This window comes from Scyliorhinus torazame, chromosome X (assembly GCF_047496885.1).
Source record: "Scyliorhinus torazame isolate Kashiwa2021f chromosome X, sScyTor2.1, whole genome shotgun sequence".
NCBI classification, from domain to species: domain Eukaryota; kingdom Metazoa; phylum Chordata; class Chondrichthyes; order Carcharhiniformes; family Scyliorhinidae; genus Scyliorhinus; species Scyliorhinus torazame.
In genome coordinates, this window is record NC_092738.1 from 35653720 (window position 1) to 35674785 (window position 21066).

The 21066-nt window shown below is 50.4% G+C and overlaps 1 protein-coding gene across 7 annotated transcripts in view; it reads right to left on the reverse strand.

Annotated features, from left to right (window-relative positions):
• Nucleotides 1-21066, reverse strand: part of smarcc2 (SWI/SNF related BAF chromatin remodeling complex subunit C2) — a 355784-nt gene that overhangs the window by 80102 nt on the left and 254616 nt on the right. For 6 of the 7 annotated variants that reach the window (XM_072494060.1, XM_072494062.1, XM_072494064.1 and 3 more), the window contains exons 24-26: nucleotides 19429-19595; nucleotides 10253-10387; nucleotides 9809-10142 (exon numbers count right to left, since the gene is read on the reverse strand). In XM_072494060.1, coding sequence (XP_072350161.1) covers nucleotides 9809-10142; nucleotides 10253-10387; nucleotides 19429-19595 — 636 coding nt within the window. The remainder of the gene's footprint in view (nucleotides 1-9808; nucleotides 10143-10252; nucleotides 10388-19428; nucleotides 19596-21066) is intronic. The other variant, XM_072494061.1, reaches the window with a different exon arrangement.

Here is a 21066-nt window from a genome sequence, read left to right on the forward strand (position 1 = left end):
TGACTGGGACAGCGTACAAGGATCCAGTGTAAACAGTGACTGGGACAGCGGACAAGGATCTCGTGTAATGAGATTCTGGGACAGCGTACAAGGATCCAGTGTAAACAGTGACTGGGACAGCGTACAAGGATCCAGTGTAAACAGTGACTGGGACACTGTACAAGCATCCAGTGTAAACAGTGACTGGGACAGCCTACAAGGATCCAGTGTAAACAGTGACTGGGACAGCGTACAAGGATCCAGTGTAAACAGTGACTGGGACAGCGGACAAGGATCTTGTGTAATGAGATTCTGGGACAGCGTACAAGGATCCAGTGTAAACAGTGACTGGGACAGTGGACAAGGATCCAGTGTAATCAGTGACTGGGACACTGTACAAGGTTCCAGTGTAATCAGTGACTGGGACACTGTACAAGGATCCAGTGTAAACAGTGACTGGGACAGTGTACAAGGATCCAGTGTAATCAGTGACTGGGACACTGTACAAGGATCCAGTGTAAACAGTGACTGGGACAGCGTACACGGATCCAGTGTAAACAGTGACTGGGACACTGTACAAGGATCCAGTGTAAACAGTGACTGGGACAGCGTACACGGATCCAGTGTAAACAGTGACTGGGACAGCGGACAAGGATCCAGTGTAATCAGTGACAGGGACAGCGGACAAGGATCCAGTGTAAACAGTGACTGGGACAGCGTACAAGGATCCAGTGTAAACAGTGACTGGGACACTGTACAAGGATACAGTGTAAACAGTGACTGGGACAGCGGACATAGATCCAGTGTAATCAGTGACTGGGACACTGTACAAGGATCCAGTGTAAACAGTGACTGGGACAGCGTACAAGGATCCAGTGTAAACAGTGACTGGGACAGCGTACAATGATTCAGTGTAAACAGTGACTCGGACAGTGTACAAGGATCCAGTGTAAACAGTGACTGGGACAGCGTACACGGATCCAGTGTAAACAGTGACTGGGACACTGTACAAGGATCCAGTGTAAACAGTGACTGGGACAGCGGACAAGGATCCAGTGTAATCAGTGACAAGGACAGCGGACAAGGATCCAGTGTAATCAGTGACTGGGACAGCGGACAAGGATCCAGTGTAAACAGTGACTGGGACAGCGGACAAGGATCCAGTGTAAACAGTGACTGGGACAGCGGACATAGATCCAGTGTAATCAGTGACTGGGACACTGTACAAGGATCCAGTGTAAACAGTGACTGGGACAGCGTACAAGGATCCAGTGTAAACAGTGACTGGGACAGCGTACAATGATTCAGTGTAAACAGTGACTGGGACAGTGTACAAGGATCCAGTGTAAACAGTGACTGGGACAGCGTACAAGGATCCAGTGTAAACAGTGACTGGGACAGCGGACAAGGATCCAGTGTAAACAGTGACTGGGACAGCTGACAAGGATCCAGTGTAAACAGTGACTGGGACACTGTACAAGGATCCAGTGTAAACAGTGACTGGGACAGCGTACAAGGATCCAGTGTAATCAGTGACAGGGACACTGTACAAGGATACAGTGTAAACAGTGACTGGGACACTGTACAAGGATCCAGTGTAATCAGTGACTGGGACAGCGGACAAGGATCCAGTGTAAACAGTGACTGGGACACTGTACAAGGATCCAGTGTAAACAGTGACTGGGACAGTGTACAAGGATCCAGTGTAAACAGTGACTGGGACACTGTACAAGGATCCAGTGTAAACAGTGACTGGGACACTGTACAAGGATCCAGTGTAAACAGTGACTGGGACAGCGTACACGGATCCAGTGTAAACAGTGACTGGGACACTGTACAAGGATCCAGTGTAAACAGTGACTGGGACAGAGTACAAGGATCCAGTGTAAACAGTGACTGGGACAGTGTACATGGATTCAGTGTAAACAGTGACTGGGACAGCGTACACGGATCCAGTGTAATCAGTGACTGGGACAGCGTACAAGGATCCAGTGTAAACAGTGACTGGGACACTGTACAAGGATCCAGTGTAAACAGTGACTGGGACACTGTACAAGGATCCAGTGTAAACAGTGACTGGGACAGCGTACAAGGATCCAGTGTAATCAGTGACAGGGACACTGTACAAGGATCCACTGTAATGAGTGACTGGGACAGCGGCCAAGGATCCAGTGTAATCAGTGACTGGGACACTGTATAAGGATCCAGTGTAAACAGTGACTGGGACACTGTACAAGGATCCAGTGTAAACAGTGACTGGGACACTGTACAAGGATCCAGTGTAAACAGTGACTGGGACACTGTACAAGGATCCAGTGTAAACAGTGACTGGGACACTGTACAAGGATACAGTGTAATCAGTGACTGGGACAGCGGACACGGATCCAGTGTAAACAGTGACTGGGACAGCGGACAAGGATCCAGTGTAAACAGTGACTGGGGCACTGTACAAGGATCCAGTGTAAACAGTGACTGGGACAGCAGACAAGGATCCAGTGTAAACAGTGACTGGGACAGCGTACACGGATCCAGTGTAAACAGTGACTGGGACACTGTACAAGGATCCAGTGTAATCAGTGACTGGGACACTGTACAAGGATCCAGTGTAAACAGTGACTGGGACACTGTACAAGGATCCAGTGTAATCAGTGGCTGGGAAACTGTACAAGGATCCAGTGTAAACAGTGACTGGGACACTGTACAAGGATCCAGTGTAAACAGTGACTGGGACAGCGGACAAGGATCTCGTGTAATGAGATTCTGGGACAGCGGACAAGGATACAGTGTAATCAGTGACTGGGACACTGTATAAGGATCCAGTGTAAACAGTGACTGGGACACTGTACAAGGATCCAGTGTAAACAGTGACTGGGACAGCGGACAAGGATCCAGTGTAAACAGTGACTGGGACAGCGTACATGGATCCAGTGTAAACAGTGACTGGGACACTGTACAAGGATCCAGTGTAAACAGTGACTGGGACAGCGGACAAGGATCCAGTGTAAACAGTGACTGGGACACTGTACAAGGATACAGTGTAAACAGTGACTGGGACAGCGGACAAGGATCCAGTGTAAACAGTGACTGGGACACTGTACATGGATCCAGTGTAAACAGTGACTGGGACACTGTACAAGGATCCAGTGTAATCAGTGACTGGGACAGTGTACAAGGATCCAGTGTAATCAGTGACTGGGACAGCGTACGCGGATCCAGTGTAAACAGTGACTGGGACACTGTACAAGGATCCAGTGTAAACAGTGACTGGGACAGCGGACAAGGATCCAGTGTAAACAGTGACTGGGACACTGTACAAGGATACAGTGTAAACAGTGACTGGGACAGCGGACAAGGATCCAGTGTAAACAGTGACTGGGACACTGTACATGGATCCAGTGTAAACAGTGACTGGGACAGCGGACAAGGATCTCGTGTAATGAGATTCTGGGACAGCGTACACGGATCCAGTGTAAACAGTGACTGGGACACTGTACAAGGATCCAGTGTAATCAGTGACAGGGACAGCGGACAAGGATCCAGTGTAATCAGTGACTGGGACAGCGGACAAGGATCCAGTGTAAACAGTGACTGGGACAGCGGACAAGGATCCAGTGTAAACAGTGACTGGGACAGCGGACATAGATCCAGTGTAATCAGTGACTGGGACACTGTACAAGGATCCAGTGTAAACAGTGACTGGGACACTGTACAAGGATCCAGTGTAAACAGTGACTGGGACAGCGTACAAGGATCCAGTGTAAACAGTGACTGGGACAGCGTACAAGGATCCAGTGTAAACAGTGACTGGGACAGCGGACAAGGATCCAGTGTAAACAGTGACTGGGACACTGTACAAGGATACAGTGTAAACAGTGACTGGGACAGCGGACAAGGATCCAGTGTAAACAGTGACTGGGACACTGTACAAGGATACAGTGTAATCAGTGACTGGGACAGCGGACAAGGATCCAGTGTAATCAGTGACTGGGACAGCGGACAAGGATCCAGTGTAAACAGTGACTGGGACAGCGGACAAGGATCCAGTGTAAACAGTGACTGGGACAGCGGACATAGATCCAGTGTAATCAGTGACTGGGACACTGTACAAGGATCCAGTGTAAACAGTGACTGGGACACTGTACAAGCATCCAGTGTAAACAGTGACTGGGACAGCGTACAAGGATCCAGTGTAAACAGTGACTGGGACAGCGTACAAGGATCCAGTGTAAACAGTGACTGGGACACTGTACAAGGATCCAGTGTAAACAGTGACTGGGACAGCGTACAAGGATCCAGTGTAAACAGTGACTGGGACAGCGTACAAGGATCCAGTGTAATCAGTGACTGGGACAGCGTACAAGGATCCAGTGTAATCAGTGACTGGGACACTGTACAAGGATCCAGTGTAAACAGTGACTGGGACAGCGGACAAGGATCCAGTGTAAACAGTGACTGGGACAGCTGACAAGGATCCAGTGTAAACAGTGACTGGGACACTGTACAAGGATCCAGTGTAAACAGTGACTGGGACAGCGGACAAGGATCCAGTGTAAACAGTGACTGGGACAGCTGACAAGGATCCAGTGTAAACAGTGACTGGGACAGCGTACAAGGATCCAGTGTAAACAGTGACTGGGACAGCGGACAAGGATCCAGTGTAAACAGTGACTGGGACAGCGGACAAGGATCCAGTGTAATCAGTGACTGGGACAGCGTACAAGGATCCAGTGTAAACAGTGACTGGGACAGCGGACAAGGATCCAGTGTAAACAGTGACTGGGACAGCTGACAAGGATCCAGTGTAAACAGTGACAGGGACACTGTACAAGGATCCAGTGTAAACAGTGACTGGGACACTGTACAAGGATCCAGTGTAAACAGTGACTGGGACAGCGTACAAGGATCCAGTGTAATCAGTGACTGGGACACTGTACAAGGATCCAGTGTAAACAGTGACTGGGACAGCGTACAAGGATCCAGTGTAAACAGTGACTGGGACAGCGGACAAGGATCCAGTGTAAACAGTGACTGGGACAGCTGACAAGGATCCAGTGTAAACAGTGACTGGGACACTGTACAAGGATCCAGTGTAAACAGTGACTGGGACAGCGTACAAGGATCCAGTGTAATCAGTGACAGGGACACTGTACAAGGATACAGTGTAAACAGTGACTGGGACACTGTACAAGGATCCAGTGTAATCAGTGACTGGGACAGCGGACAAGGATCCAGTGTAAACAGTGACTGGGACACTGTACAAGGATCCAGTGTAAACAGTGACTGGGACAGTGTACAAGGATCCAGTGTAAACAGTGACTGGGACACTGTACAAGGATCCAGTGTAAACAGTGACTGGGACACTGTACAAGGATCCAGTGTAAACAGTGACTGGGACAGCGTACACGGATCCAGTGTAAACAGTGACTGGGACACTGTACAAGGATCCAGTGTAAACAGTGACTGGGACAGAGTACAAGGATCCCGTGTAAACAGTGACTGGGACAGTGTACATGGATCCAGTGTAAACAGTGACTGGGACAGCGTACACGGATCCAGTGTAATCAGTGACTGGGACAGCGTACAAGGATCCAGTGTAAACAGTGACTGGGACACTGTACAAGGATCCAGTGTAAACAGTGACTGGGACACTGTACAAGGATCCAGTGTAAACAGTGACTGGGACAGCGTACAAGGATCCAGTGTAATCAGTGACAGGGACACTGTACAAGGATCCAGTGTAATCAGTGACTGGGACAGCGGACAAGGATCCAGTGTAATCAGTGACTGGGACACTGTATAAGGATCCAGTGTAAACAGTGACTGGGACACTGTACAAGGATCCAGTGTAAACAGTGACTGGGACACTGTACAAGGATCCAGTGTAAACAGTGACTGGGACACTGTACAAGGATCCAGTGTAAACAGTGACTGGGACACTGTACAAGGATACAGTGTAATCAGTGACTGGGACAGCGGACACGGATCCAGTGTAAACAGTGACTGGGACAGCGGACAAGGATCCAGTGTAAACAGTGACTGGGGCACTGTACAAGGATCCAGTGTAAACAGTGACTGGGACAGCAGACAAGGATCCAGTGTAAACAGTGACTGGGACAGCGTACACGGATCCAGTGTAAACAGTGACTGGGACACTGTACAAGGATCCAGTGTAATCAGTGACTGGGACACTGTACAAGGATCCAGTGTAAACAGTGACTGGGACACTGTACAAGGATCCAGTGTAATCAGTGGCTGGGAAACTGTACAAGGATCCAGTGTAAACAGTGACTGGGACACTGTACAAGGATCCAGTGTAAACAGTGACTGGGACAGCGGACAAGGATCTCGTGTAATGAGATTCTGGGACAGCGGACAAGGATACAGTGTAATCAGTGACTGGGACACTGTATAAGGATCCAGTGTAAACAGTGACTGGGACACTGTACAAGGATCCAGTGTAAACAGTGACTGGGACAGCGGACAAGGATCCAGTGTAAACAGTGACTGGGACAGCGTACATGGATCCAGTGTAAACAGTGACTGGGACACTGTACAAGGATCCAGTGTAAACAATGACTGGGACAGCGGACAAGGATCCAGTGTAAACAGTGACTGGGACACTGTACAAGGATACAGTGTAAACAGTGACTGGGACAGCGGACAAGGATCCAGTGTAAACAGTGACTGGGACACTGTACATGGATCCAGTGTAAACAGTGACTGGGACACTGTACAAGGATCCAGTGTAATCAGTGACTGGGACAGTGTACAAGGATCCAGTGTAATCAGTGACTGGGACAGCGTACGCGGATCCAGTGTAAACAGTGACTGGGACACTGTACAAGTATCCAGTGTAAACAGTGACTGGGACAGCGGACAAGGATCCAGTGTGAACAGTGACTGGGACACTGTACAAGGATCCAGTGTAAACAGTGACTGGGACAGCGGACAAGGATCCAGTGTAAACAGTGACTGGGACAGCGTACATGGATCCAGTGTAAACAGTGACTGGGACACTGTACAAGGATCCAGTGTAAACAGTGACTGGGACAGCGGACAAGGATCCAGTGTAAACAGTGACTGGGACAGCGGACAAGGATCCAGTGTAATCAGTGACTGGGACAGCGGACAAGGATCTAGTGTAAACAGTGACTGGGACACTGTACAAGGATCCAGTGTAAACAGTGACTGGGACAGCGGACAAGGATACAGTGTAATCAGTGACTGGGACAGCGGACAAGGATCCAGTGTAAACAGTGACTGGGACACTGTACAAGGATCCAGTGTAAACAGTGACTGGGACAGCGGACAAGGATCTAGTGTAAACAGTGACTGGGACACTGTACAAGGATCCAGTGTAAACAGTGACTGGGACAGCGGACAAGGATCCAGTGTAAACAGTGACTGGGGCACTGTACAAGGATCCAGTGTAAACAGTGACTGGGACAGCAGACAAGGATCCAGTGTAATCAGTGGCTGGGAAACTGTACAAGGATCCAGTGTAAACAGTGACTGGGACACTGTACAAGGATCCAGTGTAAACAGTGACTGGGACAGTGTACAAGGATCCAGTGTAAACAGTGACTTGGACAGCGTACATGGATCCAGTGTAAACAGTGACTGGGACAGCGGACAAGGATCCAGTGTAAACAGTGACTGGGACAGCGGACAAGGATCCAGTGTAAACAGTGACTGGGACAGCGTACAAGGATCCAGTGTAAACAGTGACTGGGACAGCGGACAAGGATCTTGTGTAATGAGATTCTGGGACAGCGGACAAGGATCCAGTGTAAACAGTGACTGGGACACTGTACAAGGATCCAGTGTAAACAGTGACTGGGACACTGTACAAGGATCCAGTGTAATCAGTGACTGGGACACTGTATAAGGATCCAGTGTAAACAGTGACTGGGACACTGTACAAGGATCCAGTGTAAACAGTGACTGGGACACTGTACAAGGATCCAGTGTAAACAGTGACTGGGACAGCGGACAAGGATCCAGTGTAAACAGTGACTGGGACACTGTACAAGGATCCAGTGTAATCAGTGACTGGGACACTGTACAAGGATCCAGTGTAAACAGTGACTGGGACAGCGTACATGGATCCAGTGTAAACAGTGACTGGGACACTGTACAAGGATCCAGTGTAAACAGTGACTGGGACAGCGGACAAGGATCCAGTGTAAACAGTGACTGGGACAGCGTACAAGGATCCAGTGTAATCAGTGACTGGGACACTGTACAAGGATCCAGTCTAAACAGTGACTGGGACAGCGGACAAGGATACAGTGTAATCAGTGACTGGGACAGCGTACATGAATCCAGTGTAATGAGATTCTGGGACACTGTACAAGGATCCAGTGTAATCAGTGACTGGGACACTGTACAAGGATCCAGTGTAAACAGTGACTGGGACACTGTACAAGGATCCAGTGTAAACAGTGACTGGGACAGCGGACAAGGATCCAGTGTAAACAGTGACTGGGACAGCGGACAAGGATCCAGTGTAAACAGTGACTGGGACAGCGTACATGGATCCAGTGTAAACAGTGACTGGGACACTGTACAAGGATCCAGTGTAAACAGTGACTGGGACAGCGGACAAGGATCCAGTGTAAACAGTGACTGGGACACTGTACAAGGATCCAGTGTAAACAGTGACTGGGACAGTGTACAAGGATCCAGTGTAAACAGTGACTGGGACACTGTACAAGGATCCAGTGTAATCAGTGACTGGGACAGCGGACAAGGATCTAGTGTAAACAGTGACTGGGACACTGTACAAGGATCTAGTGTAAACAGTGACTGGGACACTGTACAAGGATCCAGTGTAAACAGTGACTGGGACAGCGGACAAGGATCCAGTGTAAACAGTGACTGGGACAGCGGACAAGGATCCAGTGTAAACAGTGACTGGGACAGCGGACAAGGATCCAGTGTAAACAGTGACTGGGACACTGTACAAGGATCCAGTGTAAACAGTGACTGGGACAGCGTACAAGGATCCAGTGTAAACAGTGACTGGGACACTGTACAAGGATCCAGTGTAAACAGTGACTGGGACAGCGGACAAGGATCTAGTGTAAACAGTGACTGGGACAGCGGACAAGGATCTAGTGTAAACAGTGACTGGGACACTGTACAAGGATCCAGTGTAAACAGTGACTGGGACAGCGGACAAGGATACAGTGTAATCAGTGACTGGGACAGCGGACAAGGATCCAGTGTAAACAGTGACTGGGACACTGTACAAGGATACAGTGTAATCAGTGACTGGGACAGCGGACAAGGATCCAGTGTAAACAGTGACTGGGACACTGTACAAGGATCCAGTGTAAACAGTGACTGGGACAGCGGACAAGGATACAGTGTAATCAGTGACTGGGACAGCGGACAAGGATCCAGTGTAAACAGTGACTGGGACAGCGTACAAGGATCCAGTGTAAACAGTGACTGGGACAGCGGACAAGGATACAGTGTAATCAGTGACTGGGACAGCGGACAAGGATCCAGTGTAAACAGTGACTGGGACAGCGTACAAGGATCCAGTGTAAACAGTGACTGGGACAGCGTACAAGGATCCAGTGTAAACAGTGACTGGGACAGCGGACAAGGATCTCGTGTAATGAGATTCTGGGACAGTGTACAAGCATCCAGTGTAATGAGATTCTGGGACAGCGGACTAGGATCCAGTGTAATCTGTGATGGGGACATTGCAACAGGGGCTTGTCCAATATCAGCTAAATCAGTGTTTAGAACCGCTCACCTCCCTGGGATAGAATATCTTTAAACTGACTGGCGGGCAGCACGCGGCTCTCACACTTACCGTGAGGAATCACTGCAGGCTGAGCCGGTTGTGGCGGCTGATGTGGTTGCTGTGTCGGTGGGGTCTGCTGTTGTGGAATGGATTGTGCTATGGAATCGCTTGGAGGCTGGTTCACGGTGCTCTGTTGAACTGCAGCAGGCGGGACTGGCTGCACTGATGTCGGAATGATGGCTGGCTGCTGGCTGGCCTGGGGGCCAGATGGGAGTTGATGCTGCTGCTGCTGTTGATGCATTTGTTGGAAGTGCTGTTGCCGTGCTCTCATCTCAGCATACTTCAGCTGTTCCATGTGAAAGGCCTGCCTGTCAGACAGAAGCTGTTGTCTCTGGTATTCCAACTGTCATATTGAAAACATAATGATAGAAGCCATTAGAGTAAATTCTGGACACACATGCAACTCAGGCTGTACTGCGGATCTGAGGAGAAGTGTTCGTGACAGTTACTTACTGCCTCTCTCTCTCTGTCCATAATGGTCTCAAGTTCTTCAAAATGGCGGAGTTTGATTTCTAGTTTCTTCATCTGTGTCTCCACCAGCAGTGCCACTAGTGACTTGATTTTCCTCTCCTCCACTGCTGCAAGGTGCTGCAAGAGACGCAAAATTTGGTTCGATGATAATTCCTGACCGTAACATCATAGTGAGGGCACCATTAGATTTGCAGCAGTTCAAGGAGGTCAGCCACCACCTGCTCAGGGCAATTAACAAGAAGACACCATAGAATCCTTACAGGACAGGTTGAGGCCATTCGGCCCATTGAATCAGCACCTACTCTCCGAAAGAGCACCCTATCTAGGCCCACTCCCCCAACCGATCCCCGTAACCCCACCCAACCTTTGGACACTAAGGGACAATTTATCATGGCCAATCCACCTAACCTGTACATCTTTGGACACTAAGGGACAATTTATCATGGCCAATCCACCTAACCTGTACAACTTTGGACACTAAGGGACAATTTATCACGGCCAATCCACCTAACCTGCACATCTTTGGACACTACGGTACAATTTAACATGGCCAATCCACCTAACCTGCACATCTTTGGACACTAAGGGACAATTTAACATGGCCAATCCACCTAACCTGTACATCTTTGGACACTAAGGGACAATTTATCATGGCCAATCTACCTAACCTGTACATCTTTGGACACTAAGGGACAATTTAGCATGGCCAATCCACCTAACCTGCACATCTTTGGACACTAAGGGACAATTTATCATGGCCAATCTACCTAACATGTACATCTTTGGACACTAAGGGACAATTTAACATGGTCAATCCACCTAACCTGTACATCTTTGGAGCACCCGGAGGAAGCCCACGCAGACACGGGGGAAAGTGCAATCTCCACACAGTCACCGAAGGCTGGAATTGAACCTGGGTCCCTGGCGCTGTGAGGCAGCAGTGCTAACCACTGTGCCGCTGGGATGTGTAATAAAAGTGGCGTGGCCAGCCATGTCCAAGTCCAGAGAATGAATAAAAAGCCCATCATCCCCGTGCTCGCTGATCTATCATGTCATCCAGCTGGGCAACTTCTCTATTTGAAAGATGCAATCCAGGCTTTTAAATCCCTCCATGGTCTCCCCCTTTCCCAATCACTGTCAGGATGCCACATCGCCCACCACCACCTCCACCACCACCAGCACGCCCCCCCCCCCCCCCCCCCCCCCCCCCCCCCGCGAAGTATCTATGTTCCTCTAACTCTGCTCTCTAGTCCACCCCGATTCGAAGCAGAACACCACTGGCAGCTCCGTTTCCCATTAGGCAAAGCTCTGGAATTCCCTCCCTAAACCTCTCTCGCTCCCTTTCTTCGTTTAAGATGCTTCTTAAAACCTACCTCTGTGACCAAAGCTCCTGGTCATCTGTTCACATATTTCTTACATGGCTCAGTGTGAAACGTTATCTGATAATGCTCCTTTCAAATGCTTGCCATATTTTCCTACAATAAAGGCATGATATCATGGATCACAACACCAGTGGAGAACACCATTCTGTTCCAAACTAAACTTTTGATTTGAGTAGAGTCAAAACAGGGCAGTTAGTTTGCTTGTTCTGTTGGTTGAAGGGTGTGAAATATATACTGTCTTGTGACCCAAGGATGAAATACCTGGCGGGCAAAGTTCAGTGTCGTGAGCCACACGTGACAATCTCAGAATTGTCCCACACCTGAGACCAAGTATGTAGTTAGCCTTTCGACTCCAAGAGGCCATTTGGAAGAGGATCAATGCATCTGTAATTCAGCCTTATTATACTACAAGAGTTAAATAATTGATCGCCGGCTGAGGGGAAGCTGATCACCGTGTCCCACTGAACACACACTATAACATCTCAATCACACTGATCACCCTGTCCTGTATCCCCCTTGGTGGTCGGAGCGGGAAGGTTGAAACCTGCCTGTGTCGGAAGTCCCGCACTGGCAGATATCTAAATTTGTTTCCCCTCGCCAATCCAAATTTCTCCTCCAGCTCCCTCAAGCTAGGAAAGCTCCCTTCTATAAACATATCCCCATCCTCTCAATCCCTGCTCTCTGCCATCTCCCGTCCATCCTTCCCGGGGCAAACCGGTGATTATTACAGATTGGGGACCAGACCGATGCTCCCTCTGCTCCCACATGCCTCCTCCATTGCCCCCAGACTCTCAGGGCCGCCACCACCACGGGGCTGGTGGAGTACCGTGCCGACGGGAACGGCAGAGGCACAGTTACCAACGCCCCCAGACTGGTGCCCTTGCATGAAGCCGCCTCCATCCGCTCCCATACCGACCCCTCCCCCCACCACCCACTTCCTGATCATGGCTATATTCGCCGCCCAGTAATAGTAACTAAAATTTGGCAGCGCCAGCTCGCCCTCTCCCCAACTCCGCTCAAGCATTACCTTCCTTACCCGCGGGGTCTCGCCCGCCCAAACAAAGCCAGAGATCACTTTGTTGACCCATTTAAAAACGGACCGCGGAATAAAGATGGGGAGACACTGGAACACAAACAGGAATCTCGGAAGGACCGTCATCTTTTCCGTCTGGACCCTCCCAGCTAGTGACAGCGGGTGCGCGTCCCATCTCCGAAAATCATCCTTCATTTGGTCTACTAGTCGGGCCAGATTTAGTTTGTGCAGCCGTTCCCATTCCCGCGCCACTTGGATGCCGAGATACCTATAGCTTCCCCCTACCACTCTAAACGGCAGCTCCCCCAATCGTCTCTCCTGTCCCCTCGCCTGGACCACAAACATTTCCCCATATTTAGCTTATACCCCGAAAACCGGCCAAATTCCCCTAGAATCCTCATGATTTCTTAAATCCCCTCTATTGGGTCCGATACATACAGGAGCAGGTCGTCTGCGTAAAGCGAGACTGTGCTCCACCCCGCCCCGGACCAGCCCCCTCCAGCCCCTGGAGGCTCTCAGTGCAATTGCCAGCGGTTCTATGGCTAATACGAACACCAGTGGGGAGAGGGGGCATCCCTGTCTCGGCCCCCGGTGCAGCCTAAAATAGTCTGATGCTGTCCTATTCGTCCGTACGCTCACCACAGGAGCCCGATACAGCAAGCTGACCCAGTCAATAAAGCCCCGCCCAAATCCGAACCGTCCCAGTACCTCCCACAGATATTCCCATTCTACCCGATCAAAAGCCTTCTCTGCGTCCATTGAGACCACTACCTCCACCTCCCTACCTTCCGGGGGCTTCATAATCACGTTTAATAGCTTTCTTATATTGGCCACCAACTGCCTTCCCTTAACAAACCCCGTCTGGTCCTCCTGAATAACGCCCGGAACACGATCCTCAATCCTAGAGGACAAGGTTTTGGCCAGCAGTTTGGCGTCCACATTCAACAGGGAGATCGGCCTGTAGGACCCACACAGCTCTGCGTTATTGTCCCGCTTCAGTATCAGCGAAATCGTGGCCTGTGACATCATCGGGGGCAGCACCCCTCTTTCCCTTACCTCATTGAACATCCTCATCAACACCGGCCCCAATATCACAGAGAACTTTTTATAAAACTCCACTGGGTACCCGTCCGGCCCCGGGGCTTTACCCGACTGCATGGCCTTCAAGCCCCTCCACTATCTCTTCCAACCCGATCGGAGCCCCCAGCCCTTCTACCAGCTCCCCGTCCACCTTTGGGAAATTCAGCCCGCCCAAGAAGTTACTCATCCCCTCCGGCCCCGTTGGGGGTTCCGACCGATACAGCCTACTGTAGAAATCCCTAAACGCCTTATTCACCCCTGCTGAATCTCTAATCAGGTTCCCGTCTCCATCCTTTACTTTCCCAATTTCCCTGGCTGCCTCCCTCTTTCTAAGCTGCTGTGCAAGCATTCTGCTGGCCTTCTCTTCATGTTCATAGATCGCCCCCCTCGCCTTTCTCAGCTGCTCCACCGCCCTCCCTGTGGTTAACAAGCCGAACTCCGTCTGTAGCCTCCGCCGTTCCCTTAAAAGCCCTGCCTCTGGGGTCTCCGCATACCTCCTGTCGATCTGTAGTATCTCCTTTACCAGTCGGTCCGTCTCTGCCCTGTCCACCTTCTCCCTGTGGGCCCGTATCGAGATCAGCTCTCCTCTCACCACCGCCTTCAGTGCTTCCCAGACCACCGCTGCTGAAATTTCCCCCGTGACGTTGACCTGCAGGTAGTTCTGAATACATTTCCTCAGCCGCTCGCACACCCCTTCGTCAGCTAAAAGTCCCACATCTAACCTCCAGTGCAGGCGCTGATTACTGTCTTTACTAACCTGCAGGTCAACCCAGTGCGGAGCATGGTCTGAGGTTGTGATCGCCGAGTACCCCGTGTCCACCACCCCCATCAGTAAGGCCCTGCTCAGAATAAAGAAATCGATCCGGGAGTACACTTTATGCAACGTGCGAGTAGAAGGAGAACTCCTTCACCCTCGGCTGCCCAAATATCCATGGGTCCAACCCCCCGCCGCCCCCCCCGCCCCCAATCTGCTCCATCAACCCTTTTAGTTCCTTTGCCATTGCTGGCACCCTGCCCATTTTTGAGCTTGACCGGTCTAAACCAGGGTCAATAACTGTGTTGAAGTCCCCTCCCATGACCAACTTATGCGAATCCAGGTCCAGTATCTTCCCCAGCGCCTTGATAGATCATCGAACATACAGTGCAGAAGGAGGCCATTCAGCCCATCAGGTCTGCACCGGTCCATTTAAGCCCTCACTTCCACCCTATCCCCGTAATCCAATAACCCCATCAAACCTTTTTTGGTCACTGAGAGCAATTTAGCATGGCCATTCCACCTAACCTGCACGTCTTTGGACTGTGGGAGGAAACCGGAGCACCCGGAGGAAACCCACGCACGCACGGGGAGAACGTGCAGACTCCGCACAGACAGTGACCCAGCGGGGAATCGAACCTGGGACCCTGGTGCTGTGAAGCCACAGTGCTATCCACGTGTGCTACCGTGCTGCCCATCCTCTTTATAAACTCCACATCGTCCCAATTTGGCGCATACACATTTACTAGTACCACATGCACTCCCTCCAATTTACCACTGACCATAATGTACCGGCCTCCCACATCCGAAATTCTTCTTCCCGCCCCAAACACCACCCGTTTGTTGATCAGGATCGCGACCCCGCTAGTCTTCGAGTCCAGTCCCGAGTGAAAAACCTGTCCGGCCCAACCTTTCCTTAATCTAATCTGGTCAGCTACTCTAAGGTGTGTCTCCTGCAGCATTACCACGTCCGCCTTCAGTCCTCTCAAATGCGCGACCATGCGTGCCCTCTTGACCGGCCCATTTAGCCCTCGTACATTCCATGTGATCAGCCTAATTCGGGGGCTCATCGCCTCGCCCCCCCCCTCCCCTTCGCCGATCAGCCACCATCTTTCTTGGGCCAGTCTCCAACCCGCGCCTCCACCAGCCCGCCCCCAGGCAGCCCAGCCCTTGACCTCCACTCTGTCCCTCAGCAACAGTCCCTCCCACGTCAGCAGAACATTTACCCCCCTCCCCCGCCCTAGTAACAGCACAATGTAAATCGACCCCTTTGATAAGCCTAACATCTGCTCACCCCCCACTATGCTTCCATGAGCTAGCCCGCCCAGCTAGCTTGGTGTCCCCCACTCCTGGCGCCAGACATTCTCCCACCTATTTTTCCCTCCCCACCTTCCCCCTGCTCATACACACATATTCTTTTTAAATAATTTTTATTAAAGGTTTTCATAAAATATCAATAACAAAATGAGAAAGAAAAAAGAACCCAACAGGGTTAAGTACAAAACACAATCTAAAAAAGCAACCCCCCCAAACCCCTCCCCCCTGTACATAAATAATAAATTAACATTAACACCCCGACTTAAGACAACAGGTGTATACACCCCCTCAGACCCTCCAGTGTAAATAACATAAACAAAAATAAAGTAAACCCCCCCCCCCCACCTGCTGCTGCCATTGACCAATGTCTACCGTTCTGCCAGAAAGTCTAAGAACGGTTGCCACCGCCTAAAGAAATCTTGTACCGACCCTCTCAAGGCGAATTTCACCCTCTCCAATTTAATGAACCCTGCCATATCGCTGATCCAGGATTCCACGCTTGGGGGCCTCGCATCTTTCCACTGAAGGAGAATCCTTCGCCGGGCTACCAGGGACGCAAAGGCCAGAATTCCGGCCTCTTTCGCCTCCTGTACTCCCGGCTCCTCTGCCACCCCAAATATTGCGAGCCCCCAGCCCGGTCTGACCCTGGATCCTACCACCCTCGACACCGTCCTCGCTACGCCCTTCCAAAATTCCTCCAGCGCTGGGCATGCCCAGAACATATGGGTGTGATTTGCTGGGCTCCCTGAGCACCTAACACACCTGTCCTCACCCCCAAAGAACCGTCTCATCCTTGTCCCGGTCATGTGTGCCCTGTGCAGCACCTGTATGAGGCTGAGCCTCGCGCACGAAGAGGAAGAGTTCACCCTCCCTAGGGCATCTGCCCACGTCCCCTCTTCGATCTCCTCTCCCAACTCCTCCTCCCACTTACCTTTCAACTCCACCACCGAGGCCTCCTACTCCTGCATCACCTGGTAAGTTTCCGAGATCTCGTTGCAGCAAAGTTCAAAAGTTCTCAATCCACCACCAGTCCTTTCCTTGTCGCGAAGTACAGCGCTTCCTCAGATGACTCAAAATAAAAATGTTGCTCCTCGTGCGTGACCCAGAGACCGGCCGGATACAGCAGTCCAAACTTCACCTTTTTCTGAAAAAGGGTCGACCTGATCTGGTTAAACCCCTCTCTTCTCCTGGCCACCTCCGCACTCGGGTCCTGATAGATCCGCAGGATACTGTTCTCCCATTTACAACTCCGTGTCTGCCTGGCCCACTGTAAAATACGCTCCTTATCCAAGTGCCTGTGGAATCGCACCACCATTTCCCTCGGGGGGTCTCCCATTCGCGCCTTCCTCACGAGTGCTCTGTGAGCTCTGTCCACCTCCAAGGGTCGGGAGAATGCCCCATCTCCCAGCAGCTTCTCAAACATGTCCACTATCTATGCCCCAGCGTCCACTCCTTCTGATCCCTCCGGGAGCCCAACGATTCTCAAGTTCTGCCGATGGGACGTATTCACTAGGTCCTCCACCTTCTCCAGGAGCTTCTTCTGCTGGTCTCTCAGCATCCCCACCTCCAGCTCCACCGTTCCATGTTCCTCCTGGTCAGCCAGCACTTTCTCTACTTTCTGGATCGCCCGATCATGGGAGTCCAATCGGAGCTCCAGCCGCGCAACTGACTCTTTAATCGGGTCCACGCAGTCCCGCTTCTGCTTGGCGAAGCCCTCCTGGATCACTTGCATCAGCTCCCCCGTTGACCGCTGGGTCGACAAACCAGAGGTCCGGTCCTCCGCCATGCTGTCTCCTCCTGCAGCTTCAGCCCAAGCCTTCTCTGTCCGTCTGTTTCTGCCTTTGCGAGCACTTCGAGTCCTCCTCTCCATGCACCAAGGTGGGAATCCAGTACACAATTTCCTCTGTCATCTATTTTTCAAATCAGGTCCGGTAAAAAAAATCGGGGGAAAAGGTCAAGTCCGACCTGAGCAGGAGCCACCAAATGGTGACTTTTACTCCTTCATAGTCGCCACCAGAAGTCCACAGAGTCCCTTTCTTTGGTGCAAAGTACTCATTTAGTGTCTCGCCCATTTCCTCTGGCTCAACACATAGATTCCCCCCACTGTCCTCAAGTGGTCCAATCCTTTCCCTGGCCACCCTCTTGCATTTTACATATGAATAAAAAGCCTTGCGATTCACCTTAATCCGACTTGCCAAGGACTTTTCATGACCCCTCCGAATTTCCCGCTTCAGTACCTTCCTACTTTCTTTATACTCCTCAAGGGTTTCGACTGTCCCCACCCTTCCAGACCGTACAAAACTCTCCCTTTTTCTTTTTGATGAGTTTCACAATATCCCTCGTTATCCAAGGCTCCCTAAACTTCCCAAACTTATCCTTTGTTCTCTCAGGAACGTGACTTTCCTGAATCCTAATCAACTGTCGTTTGAAAGACTCCCACATGTCCGATGTTGATTTACCCTCCAACAGCCGCACCCAATCCAAATTCTTCAATTCCTGTCTAATGTTATCGGAATTTGCCTTTCCCCAGTTTAGCAGCTTAACTCAAGGGTTACCCCATCCCTGTCCAAAAGTACCGTAAAACCTACGGAATTGTGGTCACTACTCCCAAAATGTTCCCCTATTGAAACCTCAGCCACCTGGCCGGGCTCATTCCCCAATACCAGATCCAGTACCGCCCCTTCCCTAGTTGGACTATCTACATATTGCATCAAGAAGCTCTCCTGGATGCTCCTTACAAACTCTGCCCCATCCAAGCCCCGGCACCAAGTGAGTACCAGCCAATATAGGGGAAATTAAAATCTCCAATCACAACAACCCTGTTACTTTTCCACCTATCCAAAATCTCTCTACCTATCTGCTCCTCTATCTCTCGCTGGCAGATGGGGGGTCTGTAATAAACACCCAACATTGTGATTGCCCCCTTCCTGTTCCTGAGCTTACCCAGATTGCCTCATTGTATGAGCCCTCCGAGATGTCCTCCCGCAGTACGGCTATAATATTCTCTTTAACCAGTAATGCTACTCCCCCACCCCTTTTACATCCCCCTCTATCTCTCCTGAAGCATCTATAACCTCTGACGTTCAGCTGCCAATCCTGACCTTCCTTTAACCACGTTTCTGTGGTAGCCACAACATCATAATTCCAAGTACTAATAAGTGCTCTAAGTTCATTTGCCTTACCCGCTATACTTCCGGCGCTGAAACAAATACACTTCAAACCATTGCGTTTGAACAGACAGGGTGATGTTGTTCTCTTATTTTTGCTCTCTATTTCCCCTTCAGTTATTACACCTTCTAAGCTAACGCTCTGGTTCCCACCCCCCCTGCCACACTAGTTTAAATCCTCCCGAATGAATGTAGCAAACCTCACGGCCAGGATATTGGTGCCCCTCCAGTTTAGATGTAACCCAAACTTCTTGTACAGGTCCCACCTGCCCAGGAAGAGATCCCAATGGTCCAGAAATCTGAAACCCTCCCTCCTACACCACCAGTTTAGCCACGTGTTTAGCTGCACTATCCTCCTATTTCTGGCCTCACTGGCACGAAGTACAAATGGAGCTGGTCAGGCAGTTTTCCCGTCTGATGCTTACCTTTGCTTTGACAGCAGCTGCGGCTAGTGCAGCAGCCGCGGCTGTCGACAGATTGCCTTCACCAATATCTCTCTCCAGTTTGGTTTTCTTATCTGCTTCAGACTCGCCATCCTTCTTTGCTCCGTCCTCTTGGAACTCCTTATTTTCCTTCTCCCTTTCTGTCTCTGCTGGAATTAACCGCATGAGGAGGATTACTGGACATTCTTTTGACAATTTTCTGCAGTCTTACTACAATATTCCTGCGTTAGATTTCTCTCCATTCTCCCCTCCCACTCACTCGGAGCTTGTCTTGGTCGTGGGACTCATCACTTGCTCATACTCACCTTCCTATCTGGCCCTATGCCAGCTGGCACTGCAAATGATCCCCTGACCACAGGTATTGCCCCTCTCACTTTCAAGATCGCTGCTAATCATTTCCCCCCTGAGCTAATGCCCTTCCCCCTTTACCACTACGCCAGCCTCCATTCCGTTCCAATGGTCCTGAATTTATCGTCGCCTCCCAAATCCATGCTCACCTTTCCTGAAACTCCTGCACCTAAAATAGGCCGAAGCAAACACTTCACCCATGTGGCTTGCCCCTATTTTCCTGCTCAACTCTCTGCAGCTTTTGACAGAGCTGGCCAAAGGTTCCTCTGCCAATGCCCCTGGCTCCGTCATACAGCTGACTGGGGCTGTATTCGCCTGCTCCATTGGGATCTATCTAATTGTCGCCAGACTATCTCCAGCATTGGCTTCTCATCCTGCACTGTTGTCTCTCGAGCCCTGCAAAAAATCTATTGCTGGCCCCTCGTTCTTATTGCCCGTGGTGAGATCGGCTGCAGGTACAGGGTCAGTTTCCACTGATAACACCCAACCCTCTCACAACGGCACTTCTCTCACACTCTCACAACGCAAGCAAAATGCTGCAGATGCTGGAAATCTGCAATAAAAACAGAAAAAAAAAAACTTGTCATACTCAGCACGTCAGGCAGCATCTGGGGAGACAGAAAGAGAGTTAACACTTTAGGGTGATCGCCTTTCCTCCAGTTTATATCTCCGCTCGAAATCACCTCTCCTTCTGAGCTGATAGACTGCTCGTCTGATATTCAGTCTTCAACAAACAATTCGCTCCAGTTAAACATTGTGAAGACTAAAATGGTCCAACTTCCTTGTCTTCTACTCCTGCCACAAACTTTGTACCCTCGCCACGGATTCCAATCCCCTCTCCAGCTACTGGCGCAGGCACAAGCAGAGCCTGGCATTATAATCCTGGTATTTCCTTTGATCCTGAGTGGAGTTTCTACCTCCATCATAAAGACCAACGATATCCATCTCTGGAACATCTCCCAGCTCCACCCCTGCTTCAGCTGATAATTTGCTGAAGTACATGTCCATCCCTTTGTCATCTCCGGACGTGACTATTCCAAATTCTCCTGGCCAACCTTCCACCTGACATGAATTTGAGCTCATCCGAAACTGTGCTGTCTGTATCTTAACTCATAGAATTAACCTATCACCCCTGTGCTGACTGACCTACACTAGTTCCTGCTACCCTAACGCATCAAATTATCAGCCCTACATCCACATCCCCCACAAGTTTCTTTTCTTCTGACTGTCCTTTTGTATATTTGTCACAACTGTCCAGACCGTGCACTCAAG